Below are 20,965 nucleotides of genomic sequence, written 5' to 3'. Positions count from 1 at the left end.
AGGAACTCCATGTAGTACTCTAACCTCAAAGTAGACAGTGAGAGTTCTTTTCACCGTCCCCATCGAGAGAAATCCAAGTTTTGGAGGATGTTGGCATCCGCAGACGCATTCCAGTCGGTAGCAAAATCTGACTGTGCAGGGGTACTACGTGATGGCAGTTCTTCGGAGAATATGTTAGCCTTCGTGTTGCGGCGTTGGCCGGGATAAGCTCCCTCTGCGGCATCAGAAGTCTGAGTCTGAGAACCTAAAGCTCGTTCCCGAAGTCTTTTGATCTCCCGTAACCGGTTTCGCCAAGAGGAAATATGCTCGCCTCCTTGGCTATTCCAGACTAGCGAAAATACTGACGCGTTTAAGGCAAGAAAGCGTACAAAGGCAGCCAGATTCTTTCCGGAAATTATCTTGGGCGCAGCAGCAGGTGAGATCTCGGGAAAGCCAGGTTTGCTCATTACCTGGACGTGGTAAAAGAGCTTCTCGTAGCCCTCCGGGTCCATGTTTGCAGGCTCAACCCCATTCGCGATACGGCACACAGGACTAATAACGATATTCACAAAATTGAACTGTGATGGAATTGTATCAAAGTTGAACGGAATATTTGACCGATTGAAAATGATGTTGACAAAATCATTTCCTATGTGGCGTTTTTTGTTGATGCAGGAAGGGTCGTTGTCGAAATTGGTAGGCATCATTGTCACTACGTGGTACACGATTTCCGTGACTCGGTCACGCCAGGCGTAGGTAGATTCCCCATCGATATCGGGGTGCAACCCCTGTGTATTGAATTGAGCACCTCTGAGGGGAACCTTCGTTCCAAGTCTTGACAGAAAGTACTCATAGTCGGGGCTACCACTAGTGTTGGAAAGAATATCTGCCTCGGTCATCTGACGATCATCAATGTAGATGACGCCGATCTTGTGTCCATCCACGATATCATTTCGGTCGAAGGTACTGAGTGCCCGACGGGTGATGTCATCCTCGGGCAGGGGAACTGGCTGCATTGCGGTCGGTGTAGGAAAAGCCGTAGTTGTTAGCTGAAGCATGACGTGACTGGGAAGGACAGCAGTGCGCATGCCATCACCATGCAGATGAGCATCAGGTGTTGGAGGAACCTGATGTGGAAGGACAGGAGCAGTCCGTTGCTGGTACATGGCATACGTAGTTCCTGATGCCTGCCTCTTCGTGATTTGAGTTAGGCCGGACACACCAGCTATTTCCACAGTGACTATGCTCATGCCCACCACCCATGACTTCTTTGATACAGGGCCATCCGCCGGACTTGGGGGGAATGTTGCATATGGAATAGTCTCGCCTAAATCGGTAAAAGCAACCCTTTGCATCAAGTCAAGAAAAACTTGACTCTGTTCTTCGACCATTTCTTTTCCGTGTTCATCCCTGAATATAAGCCTGCTAGTGATCCAATTGACATGCTTGGCCCGGTCTTGTAATTTTAACGATAAGAACCAAAACACCATAACGTGGTGCGTTAGGGTATAAATATATCTTGACATTCCGTCTTGAAGAGATGGGTCCGACATTTCAGCAGGAAGAGCAGCAGTCTCTCGCACGCCACTTCCGAGTTTCGCGGACATCTGAGGGTTCCGATTTGTTGACTCGGAAGCTTTGAAGCGCTGTTCTCGAGAAGTCTGTAGAAAGCGAATGCAGATGCCGAAGACAGTACGGATCTCCTCTTCGCGCAAATTGACATAAACGTCAGGTAATCGTGCGAGTAATGCAAGGAATTCCAGAATATGTACTGCAAGGTTGGCCAATGTGATCACTTTCGACATCTTGTCAAGGATCCCGTTCAATGATTTTGTCACAGAGAGAGGGATTTCATGACAGCAGACGGAAAGGGCGTGAATGCATCCACGAGAAGTACCTCCCCAGGATCCAATAATGCCCATCATAAACGAACGCACAAGTTCGTCTTCTTCGCTTTTAGCGAAGAATTCATGATAGCCAATTAGTACGCACAAGGTGTCGAATATATATCCCGCCACATCGGTCTTTTTCACGCCAGTCGACGCCGGGGGTTCACGGAAGGAATCGTTCTTGACCTGATCACACAGTATACTACGCAACAGCTTGACTTGAGGAACTGCGTTACTAAAGAAATCCTTGTTGCGAAGCTGTGGTGCGAGATGAGTTAGAACATAGCTGTAAATCTCCCAGTTGGTATCGCGATGCAACAGCGAGATGACAGTTTCTAACCACATGTTGGCTTTTAATGCAACCTTCTGCGCTGGATCCGATTCTAGATGATGGGATGTGTCGGATGTCGTATAAGCATATACAAACGGACTTGATTCATCGGGTGGTTGTTCAGGAAGTACCTGGGAGGACGTATGTGTCCAGGCTGGTGGCGTCAACTTCGACGCACGTAGAGGGATACCTGTATTTCGCCCAGAAGACTTTGAGGAAATACTAGCATTGTCTTTCGTTGATAGTTTACCCGAAATCGATGTCCTCTGGTTATCATTATCTGCACTGTATTCTCCTGTGTGGTCGTCAACAGTAGTGTGCGGCTTGGGGCCGGAATCAGCATTTCGAGCAGAAACATTCATCAAGAAGTCATTCTCAGAGACAGAGAGGACTGCGATAGAGCCTGAAGAGTCGCAGCGGAGCCTAAATAGCACCTTGAGCACTGTTAAGCGAGAGTCTACTGGTCTCTCCGAGGCCTGAGCTATCTTCAGAAGCGCCTCGAAAACCAAAATTGCTTTGCTCGCCGACAAGTTCAAACAACGGAGAAACACCTTGACCAAGCCAACAGAGCAAACGTTGGCTAGAGATGACTCCAACATGCTGCCAGGCAAGGGAGAATGCGGGGAGGCTAATGTTGGTGACTCCGCGCCATGTGGTCCATCTTTGCTCAGATCCTTACTCATCGGAGAACCCAGAGTGTCTACTAATAAAACGAAGGAAGTTTCATCATCAACAAGGATAGAAGTGTCGACAACAAACGATACGAGTGACTCGAGGAACAAGATATCATCCTCATCAGAGAAGTTTTCCAGCATGGAATTAAGAAGCCCGTGCGCTCGAAATTGGGACAGATTCTCGTAGTTCGTGAAAGCCTCATTTACCGTATCCAAAGCTAGGATGCGAATTTCTGATGGTTTAGTGCGAGATCGAACGAAACAGCGGATCAACCTCTGACAATGCCGTACCCAGTCAGGGTTCTCAGGGAAACAAAGCCTTTCACCCCTCATTGTATTCAAGATAAGCTCAGCCTGGGGAGGCTCTACATGTTGACAGACATTCATCAGGAAACGCGTGGCTTCCAGTCTTTGCTGTCTGTTCATGCGCTCCCAAACAGTCTCTAAAGCAGAGGCGATTTGAATAATGTTGGCTAAAATGCTGGCCCTTGTATCGTCCAACACACTGGCTCTTGGGTAAGATAGCTGCGAACTGGAGCTTGAGGCTGAACAGTCTCCGGATTCGTCAACAGCTCTGAGCGAACATGAGACAATTATGTTGATAAAAATCGACCAATCTCTTTCTAGAGCCACGTGCGAAAACTCGCCCTCAAGAGCATTCAGACACAGATCTAGAACGTCTGCTTCCAGCCTGCCGTCGTCCTTCTTTAGGACAACTAGTAGAGAGTCCATCAACTGCTCAAACTGAAGCCGAGGCATACCATCCTGACCATACGCGCGGATAAGATCAGTGAATACATGTACCGTACCACGCAGGATGTTCAGGTTTCGCCCTTGCTCTTCGGAAGATCCAAGTAAAAACCCGTAGAGACTATTCACCATTTCATCCTGCCTCCTTGACCTTGCGAGATTACGCACGGTCCGTGACGTGGGGCCAGACAGCGACTTGACCGAGGCATAGATATTGCATAGAACCTCTAGCAATGGAACGAAGCTTTCATCCGGGACATCTGAATAGAGAATTATAGCCTCAAACACAGCCAAAGAGTTTTTGATGTCAGCTGCAACGCTTGTCTTCTTGCAGATAATAAAGAGTTGATCAAGCAACGATCGAACCTCTTCGCTATTTGGGGGTTTCCTCTGTAACGTGATTAAGTCAACAGCAAACTGCAGCAAGTCATCTAGGATTGCATCATCATAGGCGAGTCCATTAGCTTTCGCGATCTTGGCTTTTCTCGCTTTTAGTCGAGCGGTTGAAATCAGGTCATAGAGCGGAACCACACATGACGAGATGATTGGAATAATGGAAGAAGAAGAAGCGAACTCTAACTTCCTTCCATGATCAGAAAGAGAAATCAACGAGATCACACGCGCAGGCACTACGTCGGCCTCCGAGGGACATGATATCAACTCAAAGACCGCTCTTCTTGCTGTTGGAGATAGGTCTTGGCGCGCTGCGATAGCTTCCATTAATAGCGAGCCACTTCTCCGGGCTTCAGGAGAGGTCGCATGATGAATCAAATACGAGCCAGCCTCCCACAGAGCTAGAGTTTGCTCGGAAGTAAACCAGTGAAGCGACTTTGCCACATGCTCTGCCTCGTCGATCGCATGAGCTAGGTTTTGTTTCTGCGCCAGGTTCCTTATAGACGTCTCGAAATCTGGCGCACCAGAAGCGTCTGAAGAGCTGGAAACAACACTGCCGCGATGCATTGATTCAAGCCCAAGAGCGATCCAGCTATTCCTATGTCCATCCGACGCTTGCGACAATGTATCACTGTTCTCTCTCCCTAAAATTGGCGAAAGCGATTTTGAACGGGCAACGCCTAATGATCTGAAAACGTCTGCGAAACTAGATGTTGCGTGTTTGTAATTGGAAGGTGATGAAGCATCGTCAGAAGACATACGTCCTAGCGGACGGGAGTATGGATATGAGCCAAAGTCAACCGATTTTATACCTGAAGATCCACGAATTAGCAAAAGCAAGAACCTGACCGGAGTTCATGCTTTAAAAGATCCAGCTGATCAACCCCAACTGTAACATCACTTTGAATATACAAGGCGGAGGTTTACGTACCATTGACAGATCACATGAAGATGTTCACAACATCAGGAGACCTGGTAGGAACATGAAGCTCGACCCAGATAAGTCGGATAGCCGGAGGTTGAAATGGTCCGTGAATTAATTGAAGAAGCACAATTCTATACCAAGCTAGGATCCCTGAGTGAAGTAGGAACAGGCACAACGTTTCAGATTCAAGTCAAAGAAACATTCTTAAAAAGACATCGAAGCGAACAGAATTAGTGATAGTAGGTTATCTCCAGAACGAAAGTGTGCCAAGACCACCTTTCCCCTCCAAGCATCCATGATGATGATCTGGCGGAGGTTCGGATATGGTTAATCCGTGGAATCACCTGATGGGCAGAATCACCCCGCGGACATTTGCTCACCGCCTGGAAACTGCAAAGCAACCCGCCAAACAAACTGCCCGTCCTGGAATCAAGCTCACGGCTTTTTTTCCTAGAGTGTTCACATAAAGGTGGTTTCTGAGGATTCTGCCCCCATTACGATATCTCCCTCCCTTGCACATTAAATTTAATTCTCTTTCACTCTCATACGACCTCGCTGGCTACAACTTCGGTACTACACATACATATCCCCGCTTCAATATGGCTGACAACCTTGGAGCTGTTGCGCAGCTTCTAGAAGCAAGCTTGGACCCAAGGCAAAATAAGCAAGGTAAGCCCAGAATATTCTCATGCTGTTCTTACCTTATGGACACCCAATGGCTGATCTTATTAGCCGAACTTGCTCTGCGCCAGGAAGAACAAAAGCCGGGCTATTCCTTGCAGCTCCTTCAGATCACGGCGTCCGGCTCCTATCCCTACAATACCCGTCTGGCTAGTGCACTTTGCTTCAAGAATTTTATCAAGCGAAACTACACAGACGAGGATGGAAACTACAAGCTCCAACTCGATGAGGTGACGACTATAAAGCAGGAACTGATCAGCCTGATGATCTCGGTTCCTGCAGGCATACAGTCCCAGCTGGGAGAAGCTGTGAGCGTGATCGCCGATAGTGACTTCTGGGAGCGATGGGATACTCTAGTGGATGTAAGCTTTAATTGCACAAAAAGCAGTTGCATGTTTTCCTCATTGACACTCGCAGGATCTCGTTTCAAGGCTCCAACCGAAAAACCCTGCAGTCAACAACGGTGTCCTACAAGTTGCCCATTCTATCTTCAAGCGATGGAGGCCTTTGTTCCGATCTGATGATCTCTATAGAGAGATTAATCACGTTCTGGATAAATTCGGAAACCCTTTCTTGGCTCTCTTTGAGGTATGACCATTGGAATCGCACTTCTGTTCGTTTGAGCGGGCTCATGCGAAATATTAACGGCATCTACTTATACTTATCCTCTTATACAGGGCCTCGACTCGTATCTCGAAGAGAACAAGACCAACAAGGACAACCTTGTCCAGGGATTCACGCAGTTCAACTTGATGATCAAACTTCTGTACGATCTTTCTTGCCACGACCTTCCTCCGATGTTCGAAGAGCAAATTTCAGGGATAGCTACTCTTCTCCTCAAGTACCTCACGTACGACAACCAACTGCTTCATACCGATGATGACACCGAGGCTGGTCAATTAGAATTCGCGCGGGCTGGAATCTTTGAAGTCCTCACACTCTGGGTACAAAAGTATATTGATGAGTTCAAGCCTCATGTCGAACAGTTTGTGGGTAGTTCTTGGAGCTTCTTGGCTACAATCGGCCAAGAAACAAAGTACGACATTTTGGTCAGCAGGGCACTCCAGTTCCTCACTTCAATTGCGGGTATGCCTGAACAGGCCGCCTTTTTCCAAGATGAGAACACTTTAAGCCAAGTTATTGAAAAGGTCATTCTGCCAAATGTGAGTCTGCGTGAGTCAGACGAGGAGTTATTTGAGGATGAACCCATCGAGTTTATCAGACGAGACCTTGAAGGATCAGATAGCGAGACAAGACGACGTGCTGCCACCGATTTTCTGAGGAAATTGGCCGAGAAATTCGAAAGCTCCGTAACAAAGGTTGTTCTGCATTACACTGAAGGCCACCTTGCTCAATACACCAGCGATCCGGCTTCCAACTGGAAGGCTAAGGATACTGCAACTTACCTCTTCTCTGCCATTGCAGCAAAGGGCGTTGCTACCACTAGCCACGGAGTGACTGCGACTAATTCGTTGGTCAGCATCACTGATTACCTTCAGAAACATCTTGCTGCAGATCTAGTCGCTGGGGATGGTGTTAATCCCATTCTTAAAGTTGACGCAATCAAATACTTGTATACTTTCAGGAGCATCATCACTAAAGAGCAATGGCAAGAAGTGCTTCCTTTAGTAGTGAATCACCTGGGCTCTTCGAATTATGTTGTCTACAGTTATGCAGCAATTGCTGTTGAGAGAGCACTCTACCTTACAGATAACCAGGGTCAGCCAATCATTGCGCCCAACACAATCACACCTTTGGCCAAGGATTTGTTAGAGCACATCTTTGCGTTGATCCAGAAAGATCCAGCCCCCGAGAAAGTGCAGGAGAACGAGTTTTTGATGAAATGTGCTATGCGAGTACTTATTGTTATTAAGGAGGGCGTAGTGCCCCATACAGACTCTGTTCTACAAAATTTGATTAACATCACCGAGGTCATCAGCAGGAACCCGAGCAACCCAAGATTCTATTACTTCCACTTTGAAGCTCTCGGTGCCTTTATCAGGTACGTCGATTCCGAAAGCTCGCCTAGCACTATTCATCTACTGACCAGCATAGATTTGCTGCCCCGGCGAATCCTGATAAGCTGGAGCAAGCTTTATATCCCCCCTTCGCCGGAGTACTCCAAGGTGATGTGCAAGGTAAGGATGGTTATAACTCGGTGGCCACTTGGTTCTTGAGTACTGATGTATGTTTAGAATTCATGCCCTACATATTCCAGCTCTTTGCGGCACTACTCGAAGCAAATCCTTCCGGATCGCTGCCAAACTACTACCAGAATTTGGTTGCCCCTATCCTCATGCCTGTCATGTGGGAGTCGAAGGGCAATATTCCTGCGCTCGTACGACTCCTTTCGTCCATCATTGCCCGCGGTTCTCAATACGTCCTGGAGAACCAACAGCTTTCGAATGTCTTGGGTATCTTCCAAAAACTGCTTTCCACTAAGGCGAACGAGAGTTATGGCTTTGACTTGTTAGAGTCCGTTGTCGCGAATTTCCCTCCGTAAGTTTAACTGCCATAAGGGCTCGACTTCTTCAGGTTCATTAACACTATCATAGAAACGCGTTGGAGCAGTATTTTATCTCAATCATGCAAGTCATTCTTACTCGCCTCCAGAATTCGAAGACAGAAAATCTCACTGGCAGATTTGTCCGATTCTACCACTTCATTTCTGCCCACGATGAGAAGGGTTATAGCGCCGATTTCTTCATTCAAGTCACAGATAAAGTGCAGCCTGAGTATGTAAACCCCGAGAAAGTTGTTTTTGGATCTCTTCACCATACTGACTCTATAAAGCCTGTTCACTCCGATCTATCTGAACATAATTCTCCCTGATACGCAGAAGCTTGCTCGTCCGCTGGATCGCAAAACTGCAGTGCTGTCATTCACCAAGACGCTGGCCAATTCAGATGCGTTTGCGAACCGGTACAAGAAGGGATGGGGCTTCACATGTGAGGCCTTGCTCAAGCTTCTTGAGCTTCCTCCCCTCCCAGCGAGCAAGGACGACATCATCGTTGAACATGATGTTGAAGACATGGCATTCGGTGTGGGGTTCACGGCTCTGAACACCGTGCGACCACAGACCAAGGACCCATGGCCGGAGACCGGGGCTGACCTTAAGGCTTGGGTTGGCCAATACCTGAAGGAAGCCGACAAGAAGTATAACGGACGGGTCTCTGGGTTTGCACAGGAGCGTCTGAGCAACGATGCCAAGACAGTCCTCGGCAGCTACATCGCCTGAGGAAGAGCAACAAGTCTCAAGCAGTGTCTGAGAAGTTATTGTTATCCTGCCCTAGGGTAGTCGTACCGGTGGTATCATAAACCGGGACAACTAGCCTTGATATCTCGAGTAAAAGAGAGAATTTTTAAAAAGAAAAAAAAAAGAAAACGAAAAAAAGACCGAACATGCCTTTACGAACTGTTATTAGATGATACAAAAATGTCCCTCGCCCTTTTACATGCGAGTTTATTCTTTACAATGCCGTCCTGTTGACTGTGAACATCGAATTTCACATTGTAGACCAACGATGAGTAGAAAGATCTGACATAGGAAGGATACCTATCGGGCTATGGACCATGCCGTCATGATTTGGATAGATCATTTGCCATGCGTCTGGCTGGCCGGGACTGTCGTTGACGACTCATCCCCGACCGGCTCCTGATGGCCTTCACCATCACGGTCCTCCTGCTCTTGCACTTCTTCGTGACCATTTCCAAATTCGCGATACTTTCTCCGGCTCTTCTTCACCTTACTAGCCTTCTTCTTCCGAGCACGATCCGCTTTGATCGCAGCGCGGCTCTGGTCTCCTTTCTCTAACTGCTCCACTTTGTCAGCGAGAAGTTGTCGCGCGATCTTCTCATTCTGGGAACGGGAGCGAGTGGCTTGTGATTTCACCACGAGACCGGTAGGTTTGTGAATGAGTTGAACGGCAGAGTTGGTTTTATTCTACCGATTGCGATTAGCCAACGCCAATCTGAAAGAGACATTGAGTCAATGCGTACAATCTTCTGACCTCCAGGGCCAGTGCCCTTGAGATATGATATGGTCAGATCGGCATCGTGAAGTTTCAACCGAGGCGGTAATGGCTTATTGGTAAGGTGGAAAGTAGTTGTAAAGCATCTAAGCGAGGCGATTGGTTGGGTATATGGCAGGAGATTACGCGGGATGAGGTTTCGCAGTAGCATGGTTCATGATGACTACTGTTTTTGGCATCTGCGAGAGGTTATATTACCATGTTACAATTCCATACACTTTGAGGAATTTCGGCTTCGCATCTCTCCGTAACCGCCGCGAATCTGCATAACGACTAGTCCTATTATGATTTAGGGTGATATCAGCTGAGACAGGATACGAGATACGAGTACGAGTACGTATTACTTGTAATGCCTCAGGCAGTAATTGCTATACCACGGCGGGGTATTATTGGACCGAATCCCGAAAGGGCGATTGATCACGGACAAAGAAAATGGGATATCCTCAGCTTAGGAACTCTTCTCATAACATTGACTACTGCCGTTATTACAATTCGTCCCTGTTCCTCGTACAATCGTCATATCTGACGAACCTACTGATGGATTAACCTGAATGATGTGCAGGATCTTAGAAAATGCGCCAAGCGTAGGGTGACGTACGCCTGGGTGGGTTTCTAAGGGTTTGACTCTGACAATCAGAGAGGCAATTGAGAACGTTCTTTTCTTTTTCTTTTCTTGTTGTTGACAGAATGGTCTATGTGTTGACAATCAAGTAAGGTTCACAGCTCTCAGAAACCAAGAAACAGCAATTCATTTGTGACCTATTGGGAACATTCGCTATTTGTCTGTTTGACTTTCGAGTACTTTTTTCTTTTTTTGATTATCCGTATCTTCATGTGGTGTAAGATGGTCTAGACAGACAAGTCGATTCAATGCTCTGGACCCTGAAGTGGAGCCCTCAATTTCAGATGCCACCAATGCACGGATTGTGGCTCAGTCGGTGGATTTCCCCCCAATGTGAAACACCGTTCGGAATCGAGGAAACTAAAAGAGAAACTTTGTTGGCCCAAGCTATTCTTAGTCAAAAAGGACCTTCATAAATTCATATTCAGTCAAGTTCCAGTGAATAAAGGATTGAATGCAACTTGACATACAGATTAACATCCATTTTGTTGTCGCCCCCGCATTGATAGTCTTTTTATTCGCTATTCGACCAATTTAGCTTCTGTACACCGGCAGGGCACTTTTGTCGATCAACCCTGCACCCGTTCTTGTTCTTGTTCTTTTTCTATTTTCCCCTTCTCTGCAATCTTACATTTTTCAACTCTGCTGTCCCAAGGATAATTATAGTCCTGGATGCCTGGTAACCATCATCTTCCCAACCAATTGCTTCTCACCGGCAACACTAAAATACCACGTGGTTACTTCCTCAATTCAACCTGACCCTCACTTCCCGTCCCCCGGACTTTTTTTTTTTTCTTTTGTTGAAAAGGAGTGTCCGTACTTTCAGGGGCAAATTTGATCAAGAAAGCGCCCGTAACCTCCAGCTTCTCTGAAGTGGCACCTTTTCCCCCCCTTCAATCCCTTCGTCGCAGACAACGAATATTGCATTGCGATCATGACATTCTTTCTCTGGATCCCAGCCTCTTTCGCCCGTTGGATTCGGTTGAAAATATATCAATATGAGGTGACTTTTGCTGTATATATGCTCACCCCAACCGAAAAGTTCATCTTTAGTATGCCCACTCGGGAGAAAAAGGCCATTGGAGAACGAAAGAATCACGTTAACAGACTAAACAGATTCCCTCCTTCTTACTCTGATTTCAATGATCATCACCGCGATTTATGTCTACCTCCCCGACCACATCAGATCCATCTACGGCCACCTCTACTATTACTGGGCTGGCGAACGTCCCTTCATATCCTCCGCCTTGCCCGCGATCAGCTCGGTATTCCGCGAGGCCGGCACTCAGACACTAGAGGTCATGTACGAGACAGCAAAAAATAATGCTGCTGCTGCCACCGATACAATCCGCGAACTATAAGTTTCTTGGCTACTGGCAATGGCGGGCAACCCTTTCCTTCTTCCCTTCTCCTGGCTCGGCCGCGGCGGATCTTGGCTATCTGGTTTCTGTGTTACTCAGGCGTGATACCGTCGGCGCCATCGCTTGCGTGGTGCGCTTATCAAGATACCTTTGAATAATTTCTACCTTTCCACCTCTTACGCATTTCTGGTCCTTGAGCATGGATTGAGGTGTCAGCTTAGCAGCACTGCCTGCGATGCTTGGACGCATCTGTTCCATGTTGGCGTTGTGATGTTGTTCATACGGAGTTTGAGCGATATGTTCCTGAGCAGGCCGGCGCATCCTAGGAGTTCTTGTGTTCTTTCTTCGCTCTTGCTGCTTTTTGGCCTTCAGGGTTCTGAACACTCATAGCAGCGAAGTCTCGATAATTACTGTTACGATGAAATACCCTTAACAGCGAAGTCAGCTTTATTCTTTCCCCCAACATACCATCGCTATGGAAATTATCACTCTTTACCCCAAGTCGCCCCCCATCATAATAGTTTTGTAAGCGCCTGTTTACTTGGTATTATTCGACACCAGGCCTGTCACCACTATTCACAACCATCAACTGATACTAGGACACAGCCCTGCAGAGCAGTGAGAAAAATGATGTCTCAACGAAAGAATGTACAGGCGAAATAAAACTCGTAACAAGAACAAGATGCCCATTTTAGAACCGAATTTCAACTCCCAATATGCCCAGAGAAGAGTGTTAAACAAGAACAACGTAAAAAGTAGTACACGTGCAACTGCCACATGGTGACTCCCCAAACTTTTTATCAGACTCCCATGCCCCGCGTAATGGCAGTGCTTCCTTTCGTATAGACCCAGACCCCCATTACCTTGGACCTACGCAGTCACAAGACTTTCCGGTAAACCCGAGTCCATAATACTCATATATTTCACTCCGCGTTCTGTGCCTGACTCTCAACCTGCATTTGAGCTTCAGCCTGCGCCTGGGCCTCTCGTTGGCGCTTCTCTCTCCTAATAGCATCCACCATGCGCATTCGCGCTAGTTCCTTATCAATCTCTTCCTTCTCGAGGGGGATCTTATGCGATTGCTCGGTAGTAGGCCAGAACCCGGGGACACTGAAGCGGTCGTCGAGGTTTGTTCCGAAATAATACATCCATCCGATCGGGAAAAGAACGTACATGCCGAACTGAAACGGTCAGAGTCAAGCTCCAGGGATAGCGCACGACTGAGTTGTTTTGAATAAATACCTTGAAAACCTCGAGGTTTCCACCTCGTAATCTTTGAAGAATGTTGGACATAGTGAGGCGCGGTGTTCAGATGCAGTGGAGGGGTGAGAGACGAAAAAATACTGAGCAAACCCTTGATTTTACCCGTGAATTCTCGTTGCTTGCGTTTCCCCTTCTTCTAACAGGGTGTCAAGTTTAGGGCGATGCCAGGGGAAGTGCGCAAATGATTTGTATAAAGATCGGTAATGAACCAACGAATGACCGAACATACGATATGCATTACAGAGCCTCCGGCTTGCCGATGATCACCTATGCAAACTAAGCAAACTTACCACGTGCCACTCACCTGACCTAGATCACCTGACTAGCTGATAAGCCTCGGCTGCATACGTTCGGCCCGTCGGCCTCCCCGCAATTATGAGCGGCAGTATAGCCGTCAAATTGGCAGGGATATCGACATCCGGGGAATCGCTGGTCGATTACCTCCGTGCCGAGCGATATTCCCCCTCATATTCACTTTTTACCTGACATAGATTGGATATATAATTAGAAGCCGATAAAGAAGCCATCCCCACACGACCGTCAAACTATCTATCGAACATTCTCTTGACGGAAACTAATAAATCTAGCCCTGATCCACTTTCTACTATTGATTCACCATATAATCGTTCAGTCATCCATAGACACAATGGCAACCGAAGACCTTGTCAAGCTTACTTACCAAGACCGAATTGCAATCATCACATTCAACAGACCGGAGAAGCTCAATGCCCTCAACCAAGACCTCTATTACCTACTTGGGGAACGTCTTCGGGAAATCGACAAGCGCGAGGACATCTTCATCACCATCCTGACCGGCAAAGGACGATTCTTCTCAGCGTAAGCACCATATCCTACATAAAGCAAGCTAGGACCCAATCGGGCTAACACCATGCAGCGGAGCAGATGTTACATCGACCCGTCCAAGCGGCGACCTGAGCAGCAATGTCCGCCGCGAGCTCACGCGGTCCTTTGTCGTCAACAACATCGACATCACGAACACCGTGGCCCACCACTCCAAGATCCTGGTAGCTGCTTTGAACGGCCCTGCGGTCGGTCTTTCCGCTGCACTGGTCGCCATGGCCGACTTCATCTACGCCACGCCGCATACCTTCCTGCTCACCCCGTTCTCCTCTCTTGGTCTTGTCGCCGAGGGTGGCTCTTCGCGCGCTCTTGTCGAGCGCCTTGGCATCTCTAAGGCTAATGAGGCCCTCATCATGAGCAAGAAGATTACCTGTGAGGAGCTTGTGGCGACTGGGTTCGTGAACAAGGTTATCTCTGCGCCGTCGGGCAGGAAGGATGATTCGGATGGTTTCCTGGAGAAGGTCCTTGAGGAAGTTGAGGATCGTCTTGGCACTCACCTGAGCCAGTCTAGTCTCCTGGGGATTAAGGAGTTGATCCGCAGACCAGAGCGGGAGATTCTGGACCGTCAGAATTACCTTGAGGTGTTTGCTGGGTTGCAGAGGTTCCTGAAAGGTATACCCCAGGAGGAGTTCCGGCGGTTGGCTTCGGGAGAGAAGAAGCATAAGCTGTAGTGGGTCCAATATCTATGGATGATTTGAGATGTCTGTCGCATCCTGTAAAAGGACTCGGAGGTGTTTAGATATACTTTTCCACGTTAAGAATATGTCATGAGTTATTGACTGGGATGATTGACTACAGTGGAAGTAGCTTTACTTGGTTACCAGTAGGCCAAACCTATGATATTCTAAAGATGATGTGTTCATTAGAAAATATATTCCCCGTTGCTTTTCCCTACCCGTTAGCTCATGAACGCCGTCCAATCCCCGATTACTCCGTTGCAATAAAGCTGGGAAGCTTATCATTGTCCACCATCACTATCCGTATCCGACTCTTGTGCCTGCTTGGCTAGAATATCCTGCCATTTGCCCAAAAACTCACTCATACCACCTGGGCCTGAGATCGAGGCATCGACGACCTCCTTTGGCAGCTTGTGAGCAGAATATTGTGGTGTGGTAAATGCATAAGCTTCCGGATCATCACGCTTCACGAGACGGAACTCGGGGAAGAAAGGGGAGTCCTCGTCCACATCATCGGCGGACTCATCCTCCGTATCGGACGATTCAGAACCTTCAGCGGCTCCCACTACACCAGTGACAGTGTTCCCATTGAGTGACAGTCGGACGAACTGCTCTTCGGCGCCATCCTCTTCCTGGATTCCGATTGGGTCTTTCATGTTCAAGATCTCAAGCCAGCTGAACAACAACGGATCGGTCCTCACAGCCCAAGGGTTGATGTCAATGAGCCAAACTCGCTGATGCGGAGGAGGAATGTACACGTCGAAGACAAAGCTAGGATCAGGGAATGTATCCTTCAGTTTCTCATCGAAGAATGCTTGAATCCGAGATCTAAGGGTCTCGCGCAAAGGAAAGAGGAAATCAAAGTGGTTTTGGTCCCGCTGACAAATACAGAGAAGCACGCGATCGCGCACAAAGCACCGAAACTCAAGGGAGGGGTTGAAGTTGACGTATTTGCGAAGCACGAGATGGTATGGAACGTCGGGGGTGGTCGTCGAATCCGGCATATCCGGGACACAATCATCGAAGGGAAGCTCCAGGTCATGGCTGATAAAGTCACTGCTCTTCAAGAGGAGGTAGATGTCGTTTGGTGTGCGGCATTGCATATCGTTTGTCGCAGCCATCCAGGTTGCATCTTTGGGGGCACTCCAATTCAACTTCGGGGTTATGATACCTCCAAGCTCGGAGATTGTTGTCTTGATCTGGGTGTGAATTTCTTCCCATTCGGTCGATGGGTCTGGCTGTTCGTCGGCCTCGTCATCGGAATACGTGTCTAGGTTGTCGTCGTCTGTGGGGGTCGCATTTTCGGGTGGCAAGACAATACCGTCTGCGCGGAGATAGGAGATGAAGGGCACAGTCAAGGGGATAAGACGCGATTTCGGTGTAAGCGCACGGTAGCTGAGAGAATACTATGAGTACAGTGTATGGTTTACAAGTAGAAAACATACCGAGGTTGCCAGTCATGATAGGAACAGTGCAAGATGTGAGAGTGAGTGACTGGAGGAAAGGGGAGTCGCTGAGGCAGGTCTGTTGAAGCCTCCGCTGAAGCCGGCACCTCAGTGTCAGAATGAGGCATTATATCTGCGGCTGTTGTGATCTTCAATATGGTCAAAAATGTGTCTAGAAGTGGGGGGCAGAAAATGATAGGGAAGTTCATTCCGCGGGGTTTTATTTCACAGGATGAGTCAAATTACTTGCCTCTTACAGTATAGTCAATACCGATATGACAGAACATTTACAGATCCACGCAGTGAATTTCTGGAACAATCTCTCACAGGCCGCCTTTGGTCAGGTACGACTCGGGAGACTAAAACATGACCTACTCTCGGTAGGCGGTGTACCTCTCAAAGTGGCTTGTTCCAGAGATTACTCCGTACATTGCATGCCCCCGTATTCCTGCCACGTGCTGCCTCAGGCATATGCCATAAGCGTCATTATTGTCTGTGAAGCAACACGAAGTTGCGGCATTCCGCTCCGTCGGCCACTCTAGGCTTCGACCTGTTTCCTATTTCATAATGGCGTTAGACGGCCCAGATCCACAGAGCTTGAATTCATGGCAGGATGCATTCCAGTATCCAATTCCGACAGTGCGCCGTGTGGAACAGGAGCTCCGCCGGGACATTGCCAGCAATAAGGAGAAGCTCCGAGCTCTCGTTGGGTATGGCAGCAAATGCCAATCAGATCATATTCCAAAGCTAATTTATAGCGCGTATCCAGGACGAGATATCGAGAGCTTGTTGGAACCGCCGAAACGATCGTATCGATGAACCGCGAGATGCAGGAGGTGGATGCGACCCTAGCGGATATCGGACGAAGATGCAACCCACGATTAATGGAGAAGAAAGTTACCCATTTCAGTCAAATCAAGGGTGATGTTCACGACAAGGGTATATATTGTCGCGTACTTGAACCTCCACATGCTCAGGAGCTGACCAGGGTGTAGGCGCAACTAAACGAGCCGTTGGGGCCCAGCTTGCTTTACTTCATCGTTGTGAGACGGCTATATCTCGACTATTGAGGAGACGTGATTCTCTTCTTCTAGGAGCTAAGCTTGTGGTTGTTTCCCGACTTCTGCATAAAGCACTGTCCCAGCAAAAGACGGTGCCGCCATTTCTTGAAAGCCTACGGAATCAAATAGCTTCACTGAGGCAAACCCTTTTAAGAAGGGTCAACAAGTGCCTAGCCTCAGCTTCATCAACAGCGGATGATATTATTGAGGTCCTAGCTTCTTACTGCCTAGCTACGAGCTCCTCCTCCGAAGATGCTATTCGTCACTTTCATAGGGTACGAGAGGAAGTCATTGAGAGCCAGCTAGGGCTTGACGACCCATCAGGAGGGAACATTTTGAAGGCTTTGGGACTATATGTTAGTACACTTCAAATATCGAAGATCCTACTTTCCCGTCGACTATCAGATGTTCTCGGCAAGTTGAAAGCACACCCTATCTTGACTGATCCGGAAATTTACAATCTTGATGACCTTAACCTTGATGTTCTGGGACGCTGGGTCCCACCGGATGTGAGTAACTTCACACCGTGGATTAAATTGAGCGAGCTGTCCAAGTCCGGAGTGGAGAAAACACTGAAAAATTGGTCGAAGCAAGCCTTCGAGAAGTTTGTCCAAGGATGTCAGAAGAACTTGAAAAGCTGGCTGAACTTCGCAGAGTTGCTTTCGCTCCGTGAGAAGGTCATAGAATTCTGGCTTCGCTCCTGGGCTTCAACAATCACACATTCATCCCTTCAAGTGTTAGAAGGCGTTCGAGGGATCTTCAACAATCGTCTGGTGGAAATCTTATCTGATCAGGCTGGGTCATTGGCGGAGTTTGGCCAGGACGTCACATCTAAGATCTCTATTTGGGACAATACAGACCACGTAGCCTCTCAGTCACTTTGGGATCATGAACTGATAGTCTCCGATTACTCAAAAGGCGCCGACGCCTTCAAATCGGCCATTGCTGATAGACTCCTTGGCCGTGATGAAGAGGTCTCTAATATGTTAAGGGGATATCAGTCTTGGCTCACTTCAGTTGATAAGTCGAAACAGTCTATTGATGAACTACGGCAGATTCGATGGAATGACATCATCGAGGAGGGCGAGGATGAAGACTTTGACCTAGATATCACAGCGACATTAAACGAAGACGACCCTCGACTGCTACAGGATGCGCTTCAATCTGCTGTCAGGAAAGCCTTCGATGCTCTTCAATCTTCATTCGGCGATGCCTTCCAAGCCTTTGGAGACTCGAATCATAGTGGAAAGGCTGCATTCATTCTTAGACTCATCAGGCTTGTTCGGCGAGGCCTCCCCAACGAACTTATCGCCGATAAATTTACTTTCTCCAAAGATATTGTTCCTCAGCTGCAGGAAATGCTTGCCAATGAGGTGGTTACGCAGGCATCTCCGTTGAAATTGCTAGCCAAACCGGGTTCTCGGGTTCCAGGTCGAAGCCTTTGGGAAGGCGACCCTGAACTTCCAGTCCAGCCATCTCCCTCTACTTTCAAACTTCTACGTCGACTTGTGGGATCCATGGATCGTTGCGGCCCGGGGCTTTGGGATGTCACAACCGTTCAAGTACTTAAGCGAACCTTACAAGGAGGGCTCTCAAGTATTATCACCTCGGGTATCGAAATTCTGAGTTCTTGTGATAATTATGAAAGCAAAGAAAATACCGAGTCGGATGGCGGCCCCAGTGAACAGGAAGGTCAAAACGGTGATGATGATGAGCGGGTAAAGGGTGAAGACGTAAGCGAGTCACGAAATGTTCGTGATCTGAAACTTCAACTTTATTATGATACTGCCTATCTGAAGAATGCGTTGGCCGTGAAGGATTCTGGACAGGATCTATTGATGGACGTTCTAGAAAAGCTTCGCAGCGATCTTGGATCTGCGGATAACGCTGCCAGGACCATGGAACATAATGCTGCTGAGTATTGGAAACGTACCCAGCTTTTGTTCGGGCTTTTAGCAATTGGTGGAGAGCAATAAGCTACCATATTTCTATTCCGAGATATAGAGAGGCAGATACTGCCAGAAGAAGTCCGTTTGTATATAGTATTGAAGAATGGATATCTGCTACGTACTCCGTAATATGCGATGCGGTAAGCAGCAGATACCTTAATGACGATAAGATGCGGCTGTGATACGCTAATCCCAGCCAGGTATAGTGGTTTCCGCGGGGGACTCTCACCGCTCACGTCACGTTTCCGGGTACTGCATCAGTTGGCCGCGGGAAAACGGAATGCTTCTGGTGACTGATTCATCCGCCACACCTGCTCCATGTTTCCCACACTGTCTTTCCTTGGACAAACTCCATAATCGTTCTCTTCACCATGGCTACCCCGAGGCTACCCTTCCTCTACCCGAACTTGATGCGCGCCGTACGTTCATGCGAACCCGCTACCCATCGCTCCGTACGAATCCCGTCCAAGAACGGCCACGCTCCTTTCCATACCACTCGACGGCGGGCTCAAGAAACATACCATCGACGATACGGGCCTGCTGCAGAGGCGAACTTGCCGCCTCCATCACGACCTAAAGATGAATTGAGTCAGACGCAAGTGCCACAGCCAGCGCCGAAAGATACCAACACTCCACTGAACACCGCCCCTCCCGAAAAATCGCCCCCCCAGGATACCAAAAGTAACATCCCGGAAGCGTCTTCCCAAGCAAAGGATCAAGAGACATCAGAGTCTAGTGATAAAAAGCAAACGGACGAGCCCACTCCGCACGAGGAATCTATAAGCGAAAGCCACGACGTCGAGCCGTTCTCCGCCTCTCCGACCGAGAATGTTGGAGAAGAGCGACACGAAGAGCGACATGAGCCTCCTAATAGACCAGACCCTCTCGATGGTGTCCTTCATATGCCTTCTCCCTCCTCCTATTTGATGCCGTCCGGTGCGGCCACTCCTGATGGTAAACCACATTTGGCACCGCCCCCCTATATCCATCATTTCGATACCTACTCCCTAGTCCGTGATCTCTCCAAAGGTGGTTTTACGGAAGACCAGTCTGTCACAATCATGAAAGCAGTTCGGAATATCTTGCATAACAATCTCGATATGGCGAGGCAGAACTTGACTTCTAAGTCCGACGTTGAGAACGAATCATATCTATTCAAGGCGGCTTGCTCGGAGCTCCAATCATCCTTGCAGACCGCTCGGAACTCCGAAATGCAGCGACAGCGTGCGTCGCGTACACAGCTTCAACACGAAGCCGATATTCTCTCCCAGCGAACGAACCAAGAGCTTGCCGGTTTGAAAGACGATATTAAGGCGATGTTCAACGACCATAAGATGACAACGCGAGAGCAACAGCGAAGCATAGATACCTCGGTCCAGGAACTTAACTATAAGATCACGGTCTCGCTGAACAGCGACGGTAAAAGTGAGATTGAGGGTCTACGTTGGATTCTGACGAGAAGGGCCGCATTCGCTATTGCCGCAAGCGCTTGTATGTCCCCTCATTTTCTTATCGAGTCTTCTAGATGCTGACCGGACATAGTCATGATCATCTCATTTCTCAAATTCTACTCATCACGCAAGGCACAGGACGCCGCTGAGAAGAAGAAAAAGGCATCGTCTAAAAAGGCTATAGAGAAACAGGCAGCGAAGGAACCCATTATTGGCTCTGCCGTGCCAGTTCCAGAGGTGCATCTCACCGAATCTCTGGGTTAAGGGCGCTCCTTTATGGCCTCATTGGTAATTCTTACTTTTCCTTTGTAACTGCACGTAAAATACACTTGTGCTCGGTTAAACATTCACTACTCCGATGCACTGGACTCGCCCCTTTTCTACGTTTATCTTCGATACCCCAGGGTCACGCTTCCAGTCGGAATATAGATATAGACTTTCATCGAATCATTCCTTCGCCGCAGAGTACCTGCCGCCTCTACATGTACACATATATCCAAGACTTTTCCAATTTGAAAGGCAACCTACTTAATACGTCCGAATCAAGGAAAATCAAGGACGAAAATCGTTTATAGACTTCGTTCATAGTATTATTATTCGAACATACATATATCAAAATAGG

The 20,965-nt window shown here is 48.1% G+C and overlaps 8 protein-coding genes across 8 annotated transcripts; 5 read left to right on the top strand and 3 right to left on the bottom strand.

The window, feature by feature from the left end:
* Positions 1-50: 50 nt before the first annotated feature.
* AO090701000123 (putative GTPase activating protein (Tsc2)) lies at positions 51-4,775 on the bottom strand (the record flags this gene model as incomplete). Its single annotated transcript, XM_023237464.1, has 2 exons — positions 51-2,680; positions 2,879-4,775. 2 exons carry the CDS (start codon positions 4,773-4,775, stop codon positions 51-53), a joined length of 4,527 nt encoding a protein of 1,508 aa, XP_023092003.1.
* A 765-nt stretch (positions 4,776-5,540) lies between these two features.
* Positions 5,541-8,860, top strand: AO090701000124 (putative chromosome segregation protein Cse1; the record flags this gene model as incomplete). The annotated part of the gene is made up of 8 exons (XM_001822954.3): positions 5,541-5,610; positions 5,674-5,984; positions 6,040-6,210; positions 6,300-7,624; positions 7,678-7,760; positions 7,818-8,121; positions 8,178-8,357; positions 8,416-8,860. 8 exons carry the CDS (start codon positions 5,541-5,543, stop codon positions 8,858-8,860), a joined length of 2,889 nt encoding a protein of 962 aa, XP_001823006.1.
* Positions 8,861-11,209: 2,349 nt separating this feature from the next.
* On the top strand, positions 11,210-11,636 carry AO090701000126 (serine palmitoyltransferase small subunit family protein; the record flags this gene model as incomplete). The annotated part of the gene is made up of 2 exons (XM_001822955.3): positions 11,210-11,327; positions 11,392-11,636. 2 exons carry the CDS (start codon positions 11,210-11,212, stop codon positions 11,634-11,636), a joined length of 363 nt encoding a protein of 120 aa, XP_001823007.1.
* A 923-nt stretch (positions 11,637-12,559) lies between these two features.
* AO090701000127 (uncharacterized protein) lies at positions 12,560-12,929 on the bottom strand (the record flags this gene model as incomplete). The annotated part of the gene is made up of 2 exons (XM_001822956.3): positions 12,560-12,817; positions 12,879-12,929. The coding sequence occupies 2 exons, from the start codon at positions 12,927-12,929 to the stop codon at positions 12,560-12,562; spliced, it is 309 nt and encodes a 102-aa protein (XP_001823008.1).
* Positions 12,930-13,545: 616 nt separating this feature from the next.
* On the top strand, positions 13,546-14,431 carry AO090701000128 (dodecenoyl-CoA isomerase; the record flags this gene model as incomplete). Its single annotated transcript, XM_001822957.1, has 2 exons — positions 13,546-13,736; positions 13,795-14,431. The coding sequence occupies 2 exons, from the start codon at positions 13,546-13,548 to the stop codon at positions 14,429-14,431; spliced, it is 828 nt and encodes a 275-aa protein (XP_001823009.1).
* A 287-nt stretch (positions 14,432-14,718) lies between these two features.
* Positions 14,719-16,010, bottom strand: cdc123 (cell proliferation protein CDC123; the record flags this gene model as incomplete). Its single annotated transcript, XM_001822958.3, has 2 exons — positions 14,719-15,832; positions 15,883-16,010. The coding sequence occupies 2 exons, from the start codon at positions 16,008-16,010 to the stop codon at positions 14,719-14,721; spliced, it is 1,242 nt and encodes a 413-aa protein (XP_001823010.1).
* Positions 16,011-16,449: 439 nt separating this feature from the next.
* AO090701000130 (uncharacterized protein) lies at positions 16,450-18,919 on the top strand (the record flags this gene model as incomplete). The annotated part of the gene is made up of 3 exons (XM_001822959.3): positions 16,450-16,592; positions 16,652-16,821; positions 16,878-18,919. The coding sequence occupies 3 exons, from the start codon at positions 16,450-16,452 to the stop codon at positions 18,917-18,919; spliced, it is 2,355 nt and encodes a 784-aa protein (XP_001823011.1).
* A 344-nt stretch (positions 18,920-19,263) lies between these two features.
* Positions 19,264-20,607, top strand: AO090701000131 (CCDC90 family protein; the record flags this gene model as incomplete). The annotated part of the gene is made up of 2 exons (XM_001822960.3): positions 19,264-20,383; positions 20,435-20,607. The coding sequence occupies 2 exons, from the start codon at positions 19,264-19,266 to the stop codon at positions 20,605-20,607; spliced, it is 1,293 nt and encodes a 430-aa protein (XP_001823012.1).
* Positions 20,608-20,965: the final 358 nt, after the last annotated feature.

Source organism: Aspergillus oryzae, chromosome 5, assembly GCF_000184455.2.
Source record: "Aspergillus oryzae RIB40 DNA, chromosome 5".
Classification (NCBI taxonomy): Eukaryota; Fungi; Ascomycota; class Eurotiomycetes; order Eurotiales; family Aspergillaceae; genus Aspergillus; species Aspergillus oryzae.
This window is presented reverse-complemented; position numbering and strand designations above follow the sequence as displayed.